General features: G+C 43.7%; 1 protein-coding gene across 1 annotated transcript in view; it reads right to left on the reverse strand.

Moving 5' to 3' along the window:
* TRPC5 (transient receptor potential cation channel subfamily C member 5) overlaps window positions 1-15,338 on the reverse strand; it is a 266,623-nt gene that overhangs the window by 2,670 nt on the left and 248,615 nt on the right. Inside the window, exons 9-11 of the mRNA XM_004000806.5 lie at window positions 1,442-1,645; window positions 1,150-1,191; window positions 171-260 (exon numbers count right to left, since the gene is read on the reverse strand). Of these exons, the coding sequence (XP_004000855.1) occupies window positions 171-260; window positions 1,150-1,191; window positions 1,442-1,645 (336 nt within the window). The remainder of the gene's footprint in view (window positions 1-170; window positions 261-1,149; window positions 1,192-1,441; window positions 1,646-15,338) is intronic.

Genomic DNA, 15,338 nt, shown 5'->3' on the forward strand with positions numbered 1-15,338 from the left:
CTCTCCACTTTCTGGGGGACAGACCACTCGGAGAGAAAGTAAAAATTCTAGCTGGTGTTGGTGGGTTATAGGAGGTTGAAATTATCACCAGAAACCTCAGACTTGGTGAAGATCAAAAGATGCTTAAGAAATGTGAAATGAGAAATTCAACCACTTTGTGATTAAATCACCTTAAAATTTTCTTCTGTCAGTCCCTCGTTCGTTTTGGAATTTCTTATCATAGCGGCCACGTATCTTTTGACTAAATTCCTGATAACTTCCTGGAAATTAACAACAACAACAACAACAAAAAAAAAACACACATAAAGAAGCATTCAGTTTTCTTCTCAGGCTCTCAGTAAAATAAGAAACACATCCAAGAAATAAAATACGCTTAGACTGTCTTTGCAATAGCACATTCTCCCAGGATTCAGTCATTTTCTGCAAGTGTCCAAATTTGGTGGCAGAGTGGGCTCATAAGAGCAGCTTTACCCGAAGGGAAAAATTTCTGCCCACACACAAAGCAAACACAGATTCCCATCTATACAATGATGAGAATGGAATAATCCTTGAAGGGACATGGTCAATACCCTTCCTCCTTCAAGCTGGATGAAGCTTTAACCCTCCCAGTAAGATGAGAGTTCTTCCTTTTAGAAAATCGAGAAAGTCATTCTTCGGTGTCACAAAGTCTGCTGATCTCAATGTCCACTAATTTACATAATCCAGATATTCATTTAGTTATTTAGTAGGCTCCACGCCCAACGTGGGGCTCGAACTCACCACCCTGAGATTAAGAGTCATGTGCTCTACAGACTGAGCCGGCCAGCCGCCCCAGTCCAGATATTTTTCTTAAATATCACCTGTCCTTCACAGGGATGGCCTCTTTTCACTTAGCCTCCTGGGGATGTGCTCCGCTTTGTATTAGTAGTGGTGATGAGACGTGGCAGGCATTGTGCCAGGCAGGCCACACGTACACACAGGCACGCGTGCACATGCACACTTCATCGTACATACATGCTCACCACTCAATTCTCGTGACAATACTGTGACTTAAATGTTCCCCCCCATTTCACAGATGCAGAAACTGAGGCTCGCTGAGGTTAAGTGACTTGTCCAAGGTCACACAACTGACCAAGAACTATTGTGCTTAGTCCCTGGGACGAGCTTTACCTGGTAATGTTGATTCTGTATCAGGCTGTCAGCATGGCGTTCCTGTAATTGAAAATGGACAGAGAGCTTAGATCAGTGGTCTCCCAGCAACCCATCCACTCGAATATATTTCTAAATATTAGGGCTGGAGAATAACGGAGGAGCTCCTGCCTGACAAGCCCCAAACATTGGGGGGTTGAAGTGATTTTTTGATGTTTAATATACAGACTGTCACCAAGGGTGTTGGGGGTGGGGAGAGAGAGAAAACAGTTCTGTTTAAAAAAAACCAAAACATAATTTTTAAAAGCCTTACTGTGAAGCTTCTCAAGTTGTGTCTCCTCCGTCTCCCATCAGGGTCTCTTTTGGGGCAGAAGGTGTTGTTGAACCAGTTACCAAGGTAGAGAAATGACTTGGGACTGGGGATGATATTGAAAGGAGGTGGCAAGGTGCCGCCTTCATCAAAGTAACTCATCCAGAGCTTTGTCCTTGCAAATTTCCACTCAATATCGGCATGATCCTATGAAAGAGAGAATTCAAGAGTTTGGGATGGGGCACTGCAGAATGCACACATGACTCATTCTAAAAGTTCTGCTTGCTTCGATAGAGGGCAATCTGTCAGTAGGTATAAAAACTCAAATTACACATACCCTAGGACCTGGTAATCCTACTTTTAGAGATTTAACTTATCATTATACTTGCAAAAAGATGTATGTGCCGGGTCGTTCCCTGTAGCGCTGTAGCTTATCTTAGCAAACTAACTGGCAACAGGCTAAACATCCAACAGCGGGAGGGCACCTGTGGCTCAGTTGGTTGAGCGACCGACTCTTGGTTTCAGCTCAGGTCATGATCTCACAGTTCGTGAGTTTGTGCCCTGCATTGGGCTCCATGCTGACAGTGCAGAGCCTGCTTGGGATTCTTTGTCTCCTTATCTGCCCCTGCCTTGCTCATTCTCTCTCTCTCTCTCTCTCTCTCTGTCTCTCTGTCTCTCTCTCTCCCTCCTTTCCTCCCTCCCTCTCTCTCTCTCTCAAAATAAATAAACTTTAGGAGCACCTGGGTGGCTAAGTCTTGAGCATCCAACTCTTGATTTCAGCTCAGGTCATGATCTCACAGTTTGGTTCGTGGGATCAAGCCCTTCATCAGGCTCTGTGCTGACACCATGGAGCCTGCTTGGGATTCTTTCTCTCCCTCTCTGCCCCTCCCCTGCTCTCTCTCTCTTAAAAAAAAAAAAAACTTAAAAAAAACCCCAAAATACCAGATAGATGCAATCATATGGTAGATAATCTTTTGAGACTGGCTTTGAGCTTCATCTGTGTTCCATTTTAGTGCTGAGTGGTTTTCCATTATATGGATGTACCACGGTTTCTTCATTCGCTTCTTGAAGAACATTTGGTTGTTTTCAGTGTTAGCAATTATGAATAAAGCTGCTTGGAACATTCACGCACAGGTTATTGCTGAACATAAGTTTAACCTCTGTAGCTTGACAAGCTAGGGTGGTATTGCGGAGTCACGTGGTAAGCGTGCATTTAACTTTATTTTCTTTTAGTTTTTTAAATGTTTTTATTTATTTTTGAGACAGAGAGAGACAGTGCACGAGCAGGGGAGGGGCAGAGAGAGAGGGAGACACAGAATCTGAAGCAGGCTCCAGGCTCTGAGCTATCAGCACAGAGCCCGACGTGGGGCTCAAAATCATGAACTGTGAGATCATGACATGAGCCGAAGTCGGACGCTCAACCGACTGAGCCACCCAGGCGCCCCAAGTGTGCATTTAACTTTATAATCAACTGCCAAACTGTCTTCCTGAGTGGCTGTGCCACTTTTCACTCCCACCACTTGCTCCGTGACTTCCTTAGCACTTGTCAGGTGTTTATTCTCTTTATCAAGTTTCTGTTTTAACTCCAGCTCGTGAACATACAGTGTTATATTAGTTTCAGGTGTACAATATAGTGATTCAACACTTCCAAATGTCACCCTGTTCTCATCCTGACAAACCACGTGTCAGGTTTTGAAAGTTGCTCCATTCTAACAGATAAGTAGTTGGATCCCATTATGGTTTTAAGACTCACTTCCCAAATAGCGAATGATGTCGAGCATCTTTTCATATGCTTATTTGATATTTATATACCGTCTGTGGTGAAGCGTCTGTGCAGACCCTTTGTCCATTTGTATTGCATTTTTTTCTTACAGGTGAATTTTGATATATTTTTTTATACATAGGCATCCCTTGGAGACGTTGTGGTTTTGGTCCCAGACCATCACAATAAAGCTAACACTGCACTAAAGTGAGTCAAATGAATTTTTTGGATTGGTAGTGCATATAAAAGTTATGTTTACACTATACTGTCACCTTAAAAAATTTTTTTTAGTGTTTATTTATTTTTGAGAGAGAGACAAAGCATGGGCGGGGGAGAGGCAGAGAGAGAGGGAGACACAGAATCCGAAGCAGGCTCCAGGCTCTAAGCTGTCAACACAGAGCCCGGTGCGGGGGTTGAACCCACAAACCACGAGATCACGACCTGAGCTGAAGTTGTATGCTTAATTGACTGAGCCACCCAGGCACCCCTATACTGTCATCTTTTAAGTGTGCAATAGTATTATGTTCAAAAAACAATGTACATAATTTAGTTAGAAAGTACTTTATTGCTAAAAAATGGTAACCATTGGGGTACCTGGGTGGCTCAGTCAGTTGAGCCTCCAACTCTTGGTTTTGGCTGAGGTCTGATTTCGCAGTTCTGATCTTCACCCTGTTATCATGGAGACTGCTTGGGATTCTCTCTCTCTCTCTCTCTCTCTCTGCCCCTCCCCCGCTTATGTGTGTTCTCTCTCTCTCAAAAAAAATGAGATCACTGATCACAGATCACCATAACAAATATAATAACAATGACTATGTTTGAAATATTGAGAGAATTACCAAAATGTGAGGCAGAGACAAAAAGTGAGCAAATGCTGTTGGAAAAGTGGCGCCGATGGACTTGCTCGATGCAGGGTTGCCATAAACCTTACATTTGTAAAAAGCAGTATCTTCGAAGCACAATAAAACGAGGTATGCCTGTATTCTTGGATACAAGCTCTTTGTCAGGAATGTGACTTGCAAATGTTTTCTCCCAGTCTGCATCTTTTCATAGTGCTTTCTTATTGGTGTTTTCATAGAGCAAACTGTATTAATTTCAATGAAATGAAATTTATCACTGTTGGACTGAGGATCTTAGTCCCTTGCTAGCTATTGGCTGAAGACCTTTCTCAGCTCCTTGCCATACGGGCTTCTCTTTAAGACAGCTCATAACATTGGGTGAAGCGCCTGGGTGGCTTAGTCGGTTAAGCAGTCGACTTCAGCTCAGGTCATGATCTCACAGTCTGTGAGTTCGAGCCCCGCACCAGGCTCTGGGCTGACAGCTCGTCAGCCCAGAGCCTGGAGCCTGCTTCAGATTCTGTGTCTCCCTCTCTCTCTGTTCCTCCCTTCTCACATTCTGTCTCTGTCTCAAAAATAAATAAAAACATTTAAAAAGTGTTAAAAAAAAAAAAAAGACAGCTCATAACATTGGGGCACCTGGGTGGCTCAGTCGGTTAAGCATCCGACTTCAGCTCAGGTCATGATCTCACGGCTTGTGAGTTCAAGCCCCGCGTCGGGCTCTGTGCTGACAGCTGGGAGCCTGGAGCCTGCTTTGGATTCTGTGTCTCCCTCTCTGCCCCTCCCCGCTCAGGTGCGCGCGCGCGCACTCTCTCTCTCTTTCTCTCTCTCTGTCTCAAGAATAAATAAACATTAAAACAATTAAAAAAACAAAAGAGAGCTCATAACATGGCAGCAGGCTTCACTCAGAGGGAGTCAATGAGAAAAGCCAAGATCTTCATGTAACCTGATCTCTGAAGTGACATCACTTTTGTCATATTCTGTTTGTTAGAATTGAGTCCCTACGTCTAGCCCATGCTCAAGGAGAACAGATTGTATAAGGGGTCAAATTCCAGGAAGTGGGGATCAGTGGAGGGCCATTGTAGAGGCTTCTTACCACAGTATTACTTCCCAGAAATGGAGAAACTGAATGGCGGTAATCTTGAGTAACAAATCCTTTTCTAAGGAATACAGTTTACAGATCTTTGCTTTATGTAAAATATAAGGGGAACCTAATCAAGTTGTCAGATGATAGATTGTTAAAATATTATTTTTCAAAAAAGGATTATATGATCTTTTGGCATGTAACTGAGAGTTCAAGAAAATTGAATGACAACGGCATAATAAAACTGTCCATTCACATATACTTATTGATATGAAAAGGTTTCTTAGCACTTACTGTCATAAAAATATAGAAACATAGTTGAAGCTGAATTTTGTTCCTAAATATTACGTAATATTCTATGAATATAATAACTAGTTGGATGAAAAACCCTAACCACATATTGAAGAAATGCATTTCCAATAAAAATGTATGTTTATGTCCTAAAGTTGTTTACCAAAATTTGTATTGTATTTGTGTTCCTTGAGCTGTTTTGGACTGCTAATCATTGAATCATAACTAAACTCAAAAGAAATGTTTTAGGGGTGCCTGGGTGGCTCAGTCAGTTAAGCATCCAACTCTTGGTTTCAGCTCAGGTCATGATCTCACAGTTTGTGAGTTTGAGCCCCGCATTGGGCTCTGCGTTGATAGCACGGAGCCCACTTGGGATTCTCCGTCTCCCTCTCTCTCTGCCCCTCTCCCACTTGCTATCTCTTTCAAAAAAAAAAAAACTTAAAAAAAAGAAATGTTTTAACATTTATTACCTTCTGGCTGCAGGAAATAAAACATTAAAATTTAATTTGTATTTTTGTTCTGAAGAAATATTGTCATGATCAATAGTCATAAAATATTCAAAACAAAAATCTTATGACATTAGGATAAAATCCTGTGGGGATATGAATGGAAAGAAGAATTCAAAGAGAAAGGGAATGATGTGAACTTTCTGCCCTTAAAGATTATAGCCATTTAATTTTTAAATACATGCCTATGAGTAGCAAATCTCTGTGGCATTCAGATTCCATTGGATAAATTTAAATGAGTGACTAGATAGTTTTATTTTATTTTATTTTATTTTATTTTATTTTATTTTATTTTATTATTTTATTTTATTTTGTTTTATTTGAGTAGGCTTTATACGCAGTGTGGAGCCCAACTCGGGGTCCAAACTCACAACCCTGAGATCAAGCCCCTGAGATCAAAACCTGATCTGAGATCAAGATTTGCACACCTAACCAACTGACTGAACCACCCAGTTCCCCCAGGATAATTTTATTTTAAATATCTATATTTATCATATTCCTGAACTTATATCATTTGCAATTGTTTAAACTTATGATGACATTTCTAGATGTCAACCCCCAAAATATAAAAGGATACATAGATTTTTTTCCCTTCAAACTCATTAGAAAGTATGCTGGGCAAACCCTTGAAGGCCCTTGATGAGAGCTTCAATATGTAAATTGCACACACACATGCACGCGCGTGCGCGCGCACGCGCACACACACACACACACACAATTATCGCTATAGTAACTATCATTGCCCTGGAATCCTGCATTGCGAGATAATGGTGCTGTAGGCAAGCTGGCATGCAGAGGAAGATGGGGGTAAGGGCAGCATGAAATCGTGAGGGGTAGCCTGCCATTGTGGAAAGAGCAGAGGTTTTGGAGTTCGGCAGACCAGGGTTTAAAATACTGTTCTGCTATTAGTTGTGTGACTTCAGACCCGTCAATCCCAATCTCTGATGGTTTTCTCAAATGTTAAAGTCGAGGAAGATATCTACCAACCTGAATTGCCGTGGAATTTCAGAAATAAAGGGGCGCCTGGGTGGCTCAGTCGGTTAAGTGTCCGACTTTGGCTCAGGTCATGACCTCACAGTTTGTGAATTCAAGCCCCACAGTGGGCTCTGTGCTGACAGCTCAGAGCCTGGAGCCTGTTTCGGATTCTGTGTCGCCTTCTCTCTCTCTGCCCCTCCCCCGCTCACACTCTGTCTCCTCTCAAAAATACATAAACAACAAAAAGAGAAATCAATGTAAAATGCCAAGGCCTGCTATGTAGTAAGACCTACATAATTGTTGGTTCTTTCCACTACATTTCTGAGCCAACAACACCAGAAACAAACCTTGAATTTTCATTTTACCCTTTGACGGCCCCAAATAGCCAGTCTCTCATTCATGGAATGTTTCCATAGTTCTGGAAATGAAGTAGCTATTCAGTAAGTATTTCTTAAGATGAACTGAGTCACATTTTCAAACTTGCCTAGAGATCCTGCTATCTGGAAATGCTCTTTTTTTTTTTTAAACCCCTGGGTGAGGTAAGCTTTTTGTGTTTTAAACACTAAGAAGTAATGTCCTTTTTAAAAGAAAATAGTTGTCTAAAATTCTAGGGGAAAAAGGCATTCGATCTCAACAAAGTAATAGAGTCATATGGTGGGTGAACTTATACACCATAGGCATCTTTTTGAGCTTCGGAGGCTTTCTGGTGTCCCTCATTGTCCCTACTCCATTTAGGACCCCAATTGCTACCATTCCATTCCCCTAGTGCTCAGGTGGGCTTAGGTTGGGAATTACCATGTAACTTAGCACAGAAGTTACTGCAAATTATTGTCTCAATGGTCCTTTTCCATTCACTTATCATGTATCAATTCATGGCCCACCTAACCTCCATTCTTTGATTCCTATGTTGAGCAACTAACTACTATATCCCAGGCACTCTGCTAGGCTCTGGGTATAGAGTGATGACTGTCCAGTAGTGGTGGTGGGAACATCACACAGAATGTAATTAGTGTACAGAATTAACACCTGGATCCTGAAGCTCTGGAAATAACAGACCACCTGGAAGGATTAAACAGCGTGAGTTGCAAAGTGATTAGTAAGTATGCATTCATACATACATTCATTCATTCATTCATTCACCAAATATATATAGATGCTAGGTGTTACGATTGCAGCAGCGAACAATATGGACAAAAAGATGATTTGGCATGTAGAAATCTGTTTTATTTTCAATCCTTGATCTAATGTGAATTGCAAGATTATAGATTGGTTCTTGTGGTTGTATTTGTCTAAACATCCCTAAATGCCTCAAAGGTTTTTACAAAAATTTTTTAACATTTACTTATTTTTGAGAGACAGAGACAGAACAGGAGCAGGGGAGGGGCAGAAAGAGAGGGAGACACAGAATCCAAAGCAGGCTCTGAGCTGTCAGCCCAGAGCCCGATGTGGGGCTCGAACCCACGAACTGCAAGATCATGACCTGAGCTGAAGTCGGATGCTTAACCGACTGAGCCCTCCAGGGGCCCCAATGCCTCAAAGATTTTTATACATCTGCATGGGGCTAGCCTTTCACCTTATGTGATGGACATATCACACATTGGCTTTTTCTTTGCCTATTTTCAGTGTTTGGTGGTGATGCGTTCTCCTACTCTGCCCTATCCTTTGCACTCAACTGTTACTATTAAACATTTTCCAAGATCCGCCCCTGGCGGGGTTCCTTGTGTAAGATATACCTACACAACCATAGGCAGCAGTCCTTCCTCTTCCATACTTTCCAAAATTTTCAGGACTTTTGTGCTACCACGATGTGCTTTCAATGTGCTCTTAATGACACATGGATTTACATATGTGTTCTAGATCATGTGTGTGCCCTGCATTGCCTTTGAGATTGTCAGGTCCTGTGGAGCAGACCAAGGCTTCTGTATATTTTATCTCCTTTCACTGTCCCAGTGTAAGGTACTGGGACTGAAGAGTATACCCTCAAATGTTGTCGACTAGCTCAGATTCTGAACACACAGCCACAGCTAGGTCAAACGAACATATCTGTTCAATTTCACGTTTCTCAACAAATCCAAGCTCAAGGTTCTTTTCCTTGCAATCAAGCTACAAGGCCAATTTCTTACCAGCTTTTGACAAATTCTTATGCACTCCCGTAGATCTCCTGCCAGCAACCATCTTGCCTTAGCAAATTGGAAAGCTTTATAACATAATGCAAAGGGAGAGTGGCAGGCATCGACACAGCAGAGCGGAGCTAATAATAACCTTTAAGGAGAAAAGCTACTCCCGGGAATCTTGGGCCCAATGGCAGGCTTGTCGGAGGGTTATTTTGGGTAAGGGGATATTTTGGCATTTTTCACATTAACTCGTAGCTGCTTACTTCATTTGGGCATAAGACCAGCTCTGATTCCCTATGATGGGAAAGCAACACAAATTGCTGTGGCATACACACCCCAAATCGAGGCGAGAGAATTCACTTTCCTGGCATTTCAAGGGAAGTCTACCTCACTTGGAGCACTTTCTCCTCCTGGTAAAATTCAGGGCATGCTTCTCAAATGTTGGTGTGCATATGGGGCATTTGTTAAAAATGCAGATTTCTGGACCTCACCCAATGTTATACATTGTATTGTGGTTTTGCCTCGGGGCTAAAAATGCAATTTTAAAAAAGATGTAAGCATTTAAAATATATCATAGTTTTTGCAACTCCATTTTTGTTTTGATTCATTTAAAAAATAGGGGCGCCTGGGTGGCTCAGTCGGTTGAATGTCCGACTTCGGCTCAGGTCATGATCTCACGGTTCGTGGGCTCAAGCCCCGTGTTGAGCTCCGCGCTGATAGCACAGAGCTTGCTTGGGGTTCTCTGTCTCCCTCTCTCTCTCTGCACCTCTTCTCAAAAATAAATAAATAAACATTTAAAAAATATATACTGGAATCTTCAGAATGTGGAGGAAGTCCGGGTCTCTTGGAAGCCCTGAAGTAGAGATGGTCCCCTCAGTGAGTATCACCATTCCTTCCCATGCCCTCACCTCCAGCTTATTACTGTGTAGTGGTCTAGAGGGGAGTCAGGTCCCCGTCACTAAAGACAGTGGTCCTCTTCTCTTCCGCAAGGTTGCTAGATGGTTAGAATATCCTGTTCGAATCATTCTGGGGCCTGCTGGGACTGACTTTGATGTTGGTTTATCTACTCTAGAGCCCTTGTAGAAACCTCAGGTCAAGTGCACAAACTCAGCTGCAGAACATAAAAAGAGAGCCCTTCGTCCAGTGCCAACTCACTGCCCATCCGTTGTCCCCAACATCCCTCACACCCTAGCAGTGATGCCCCCTCAATAGCCCAATTAACCTTCTCGAACTGCAGGACGGGGTGTTGCAAGCAGGTCCTTCTCCCTCGTGAACATATGTAGTTGTCTAGTAGGGAATTGCCCAAATTGCCCAAATTGCCAACATGCCGATTCCTGGGCCCCACTTCAGACCTACAAAAAACCGATGCTGCGGGGATGGGAGACTCGAGAATCTACGTTGTTTAATAAGTTTCTGTGGATGATCTTGATGCGGGTGGTTGTCGACCACACTTTTGGAAACACTAATTCTTGGATTCAACCTGCTAGCTCAGATGTATTCAGCAGTCCAAAGTAGCAGACCAGCATCTCTGCCTCGTCCCTATCTGTCCTTATCTTCCCATGGCCACCCCTCCCTTCCATCCCTGTGTTGACGGGATGGTAGGAAGTAGGTATAGTTTGTACACCCCCAAAGAAAATGTCATTAGGTCACCCAGCATTATGCACAAAGCTGGCTTATCAGGCTACTATGGAAAGAATCACAGGGTGGGGGAAGGAGGGACCGAGGCAGAATTAATAACTGACAGTCTCCACCTTTCTTAATGTGTGCACAACACAGCCAAAGAGATAAATAGTGGTGGGGAAGATATTTGGTGGTCACTGAGGCTTGGTGCTCTCTGGTTTTTCTTTTTTGGGGAGGCGGGGTGGGGGAAGCTGATAGTGTTTAACACTGAAGAAATTGTTATTTACTTTTTAAATTTTTTATTATCTTTATTAAAAAAATTTTAAGCTTATTTATTTATTTTGAGAGAGAGGGAGAGAGAAGAAGAATCCCAAGCAGGCCCCTCACTGTCAGCACAGAGCCGGACATGGAGCTCGAACTCACAAACCGTGAGATCATGACCTGAGCTGAAGTCAGATGCTTAACTGACTGAGCCACCCAGGCGCCCCTATTTAAACATTGCAAAACTTCTTATTTTTCTTTTGGTTTTATTGAGATATAATTGGCATGTAGCACTGTATAAGATCTTTTTTCTTTTCTTTTCTTTTCTTTTCTTTTCTTTTCTTTTCTTTTTTTTCTTTTCTTTTCTTTTCTTTTTTCTTTTTGAGAGAGAGAGCGTGCACGGGGGTGGGGAGAAGAGCAGAGACACTTTCAAGCACGCTCCACAGCCCAGCACCCCACCAGTGGGGCTCGATCTCACTTCTGTGAGATCATGACCTGAGCCAAAATCAAGAGTCAGACACTCAATCGACTGAGCCACCCAGGCGCCCCTAGCACCCTACAAGATTAAGGTGTACAACAGAATGACTTGACTTACATACACTTATCACAATACATTTAATTAATATCCTTATAAAGACACAAAAAAAGAAAAAAAAACGCTTTTTTCCTTGTGATAAGAACCTGTAGGGTCTACTGTCTTAGCAATTTTCAGTATAAACCATCCAGTAGTGTTAACTATAGTCCTCGTGTTGTTACGTTACATCCCCAGTACTTATTATCTTAGAACTGGAAGTTTGTGCCTTTTGACCACCTTCTTCCAATTTCCTTTCCCGTGACCACAAATCTGATCTCTTTTTCTATGAGTCCTTTTTTTAGTTTAATTTTTAAGGTTCCATATAGAAATGAGATCATATGATATTTGTCTTTCTCTTCCTGACTTATTTCACTTTGAGTAATGCTTTCAAGGTCCATGTATGTTGCCTATCTAATGAGAAGGCAGCAGGCTGCCTGTACTGAGGACGATAATAGATGGAGAGGGGCGCCTGGGTGGCTCAGTCAGTTAAGCGTCTGACTCTTGATTTTGGCTCAGGTCATGCTCTCATGGTTCATGACTTCGAGCCCCATGTCGGGCTCTGTGCTGACATCTCAGAGCCTGGAACCTGCTTCCGATTCTGTGTCTCCCTCTCTCTCTGTCCCTCCCCTATTCATGCTCTATCTCTCTCTGTCTCCCAAAAATAAATAAACTTTAAAAAAACACTTAAAAAAATAAAAATGAATAAATAAAAGTGGCAGAAAAACAGACAATCGCAAACTGACCTGGTGCATTAGGTCCCTGAGACTCCAGAAGGGTCTACTTTCCATCTTCTAAAAGGGTCCTTCCTGCAAGGTCCTCACAAACATCGCTGGGTTTTATTTAGAGACCATTTAGTATATGGACCACAAGTGCAGTCATAAAAACAATGCAGGTCACAAACAACGAAGTGTCGTTATGGTTCTCTCTCTGATTCCAAGGATCACGGCAGGAAAAGTGGCCAACAAATTGGAGGAGAAATCCCTCCTCTGTGGCCCACCTCTGACCCACTCCGCTGCCCTTCAAAGAAACCGTCTACTTTCTGAGGTTCAGAATGACATTTGGGCGGTTTTAAGCCATTTAAGTTCTTGCAGAAACCAACCAGTGGGATTGCAGTCCTTTACTACCTTTTCTGTTGTCATCTTGCCAGTTTCGATTATTTTCCTCTTCTCTCTTTTTGTTTGTTTATTTGTTTATCTATTTATTTATTTTCGGGAGAGTGCAAGTGGGGGGAAGGGCAGCGAGAAAGGGACGGAGGATCTGAAGCAGGCTCTGTGCTGACAGGATGCCAGTGCAGAGCCTGGCTCGGGGCTCGAAGTCATGAACTGCGAGATCTTGACCGGAGCCAAAGTTGGAAGCTCAACCGACTGAGCCACCCAAGCGCCCTGATTATTTTCGTTCTTGTCCTCCTTGTCCTACCACAAGGTGGGGTGGGGGTGTGGGGAAAAGAAACGAAAAGGGGGCTCAGGGTGACTGGGTGCTGGAAATTTAAAAATGTGGTTCTTTCCCAGTAGACACCTACCACTATCCGTTGTTAGGTGAGGAAGTGGGGCCTCAGTGGAGTAGCACACGGCATAGGAAAGTTCTGAGGGACAGCAACATACAAGCCTCTGGGCATGTATATCACATGGATATGTATGTCACATATGGATGTCATATGTGTAGCATACGTATATCATAGTTGAGACTTGGAAATAAGCCATGTTACTCTCTCTAGGCCTCCAGTTTATCACTGCGAAAAAATTATTCTTGTGGTATCTCAGGTCGTCCTCAAACAAAATCAGCTCGAACTGGCCTCTCAGGTCCTACTGAGCTCAAGTGATGGGAGAATTGTCCTCCCTACAGCCTAACAAGGGCTCCTGGCCGTCATGGGAGGGGGACTCCGTTCGTGCTTTCTGGAGCTCCTGTCTTCTCTACATAAGTGCTTTCTGGCTAGTGTCAAACACAATGGGCCAGAAAATAAAATGCCCAGTGTTTCACCTTTAGTTCGCCCCTGGGAAAGGGACTTCCGACAGACAGAACTTCACATTTGTCTAGGGCTTAATGCTTTTCCAAGCACTTTCCCATTTTCTCACTGGACCCTCACCACCCCCCCCCACACCCCCCCTGCCATTGGCAGTATGCTGCTTGTCATTTTGTACGTGGCCAGTGAGGTCTGCAGAGAGAAATGCAGAGAGGGCCAGTGAGGTCTGCAGAGAGAAACTTCCAGAGGGTCACACATCTAGTTGGTGGTAAAGCAGATCTAGAGTCTCAGTCTTCTGCCCCTTGCTTCCACCCACACGTGCCACTTACTTGGTTCGCTTACTCTCTGTGGGGATAACGCTTAGACAAGGATTCAGTGGGATGATGTCTGGAAACATCTTTTTTTTTTTTTTTTACTATTTTAAAAATATTTATTTATTTACTGGAAGAGAGCGTGAGCAGGGGAGAGGCAGAGATACAGAGAGAGAGAGAGAGAAAGAGAGAGAGAGAGAACCCCAAGCAGGCTTTTATTGCAGAGCCTGACGCGGGGCTTGATTCCATGAACCGTGAGATCATGACCTGAGCCGAAACCAAGAGTTGGACGCTTAGCCAACTGAGCCGCCCAGGCGCCCCTGGAACCACCTTTAGAATCCTGCTGTACCCCATCACCATCAGAAGCTCCGGGTAGCCTGACCCTACTGTGTCCTCATTTCCTGCTTCTCAGTCTCCTGTTGGCTCTTCTGGGCCGTGGATGTGGGCTCACCAATACCCAGTGAGCAAACATTCCTTGGGCCCTCTCTCACACCCCCAAATTAAGTTGCAGCTCAAGGCTTCACTTCTCCAAGAGTCTCCGTAGAATGACTGAAGATGTAACGACCGGGGTAAACGGAAAGCGGTTTGGGAAATTTTTTTTTTTTCTGTTTGTGTGTGTTTTTTTTTTTCCTAGTCAGGGAATAGAGCTGGCTTATTCTCACCTGTCAGTTCTCAGCTCAACTATTACCTCCTCAAAGAGATGTGCCCTAGGGGCGCCTGGGTGGATCAGTCGGTTGAGCGTCTGGCTTCGGCTCAAGGTCACGATCTCAGTTTGTGAGTTCGGGTCCCTCATCCAGCTCTGTGCTGACAGCGTGGAGCCTGGAGCCTGCTTCGGCTTCTGTCTCTCTCTGCCGCCCTGCCCCTCCCCTGCTTGTGCTCTCTCTTTCTCTCTCAAAAATAAAATTAAAACATTAAAAAAAATTTAGTAAGAGACGTGCCCTCAACAACCAATGTAGAGTGAGCTTCTCTGGTCCTCCACCTCACAGCACCCTGCTGTGTCCTCTCACACCGATCCTCACAAACCACTTTCATGGGCTTGTCCCTATTTATTTCTTCTTAGGCTCCCACCATCAGTAATATATATTTTTCAAGTATATCATCTTTTTTGTTAAATTTTCCTTCATTTATTTTTGAGAGAGAGAGAGAGAGCGGGAGAGAGAAAGTGGGGGAGAGGCAGAGAGAGAGAGAGAGAGAGAGAGAGGGAGACACAGAATCCGAAGCAGGCTCCAGGCTCTTAGCTGTCAGGGCAGAGCCCGATGCAGGGCTCGAACTCATGAACTGCGAGATTGCGACCTGAGCCGAAGTTGGATGGCGGAAGAGAGAAGGGTGTCTTCTTGCGTCGTGGGCATGGGAAAATCTACTTGTCTGTCCCCATCTGCCTCCCTTGTCAGGAGTCTACTTTTAACTTTCCAGGCCACGTTTCTATTTTCTGGATTGCTTCTTAACATCACTCGAGGAGTCACTGGGCTTGGGTTCACCCTGACCGAATTGCTTGCATAGGGCGGCCTCTTGAGTCCTCGTAGAAGGAATGAATTAATGCACGAGCACACTTGCCACGTATCCTCGGTCAAATCTTGACCTTTGGAAGCCTGTTTCCTCACCTGTAACA

Source organism: Felis catus, chromosome X (assembly GCF_018350175.1).
Source record: "Felis catus isolate Fca126 chromosome X, F.catus_Fca126_mat1.0, whole genome shotgun sequence".
Lineage (NCBI taxonomy): Eukaryota > Metazoa > Chordata > Mammalia > Carnivora > Felidae > Felis > Felis catus.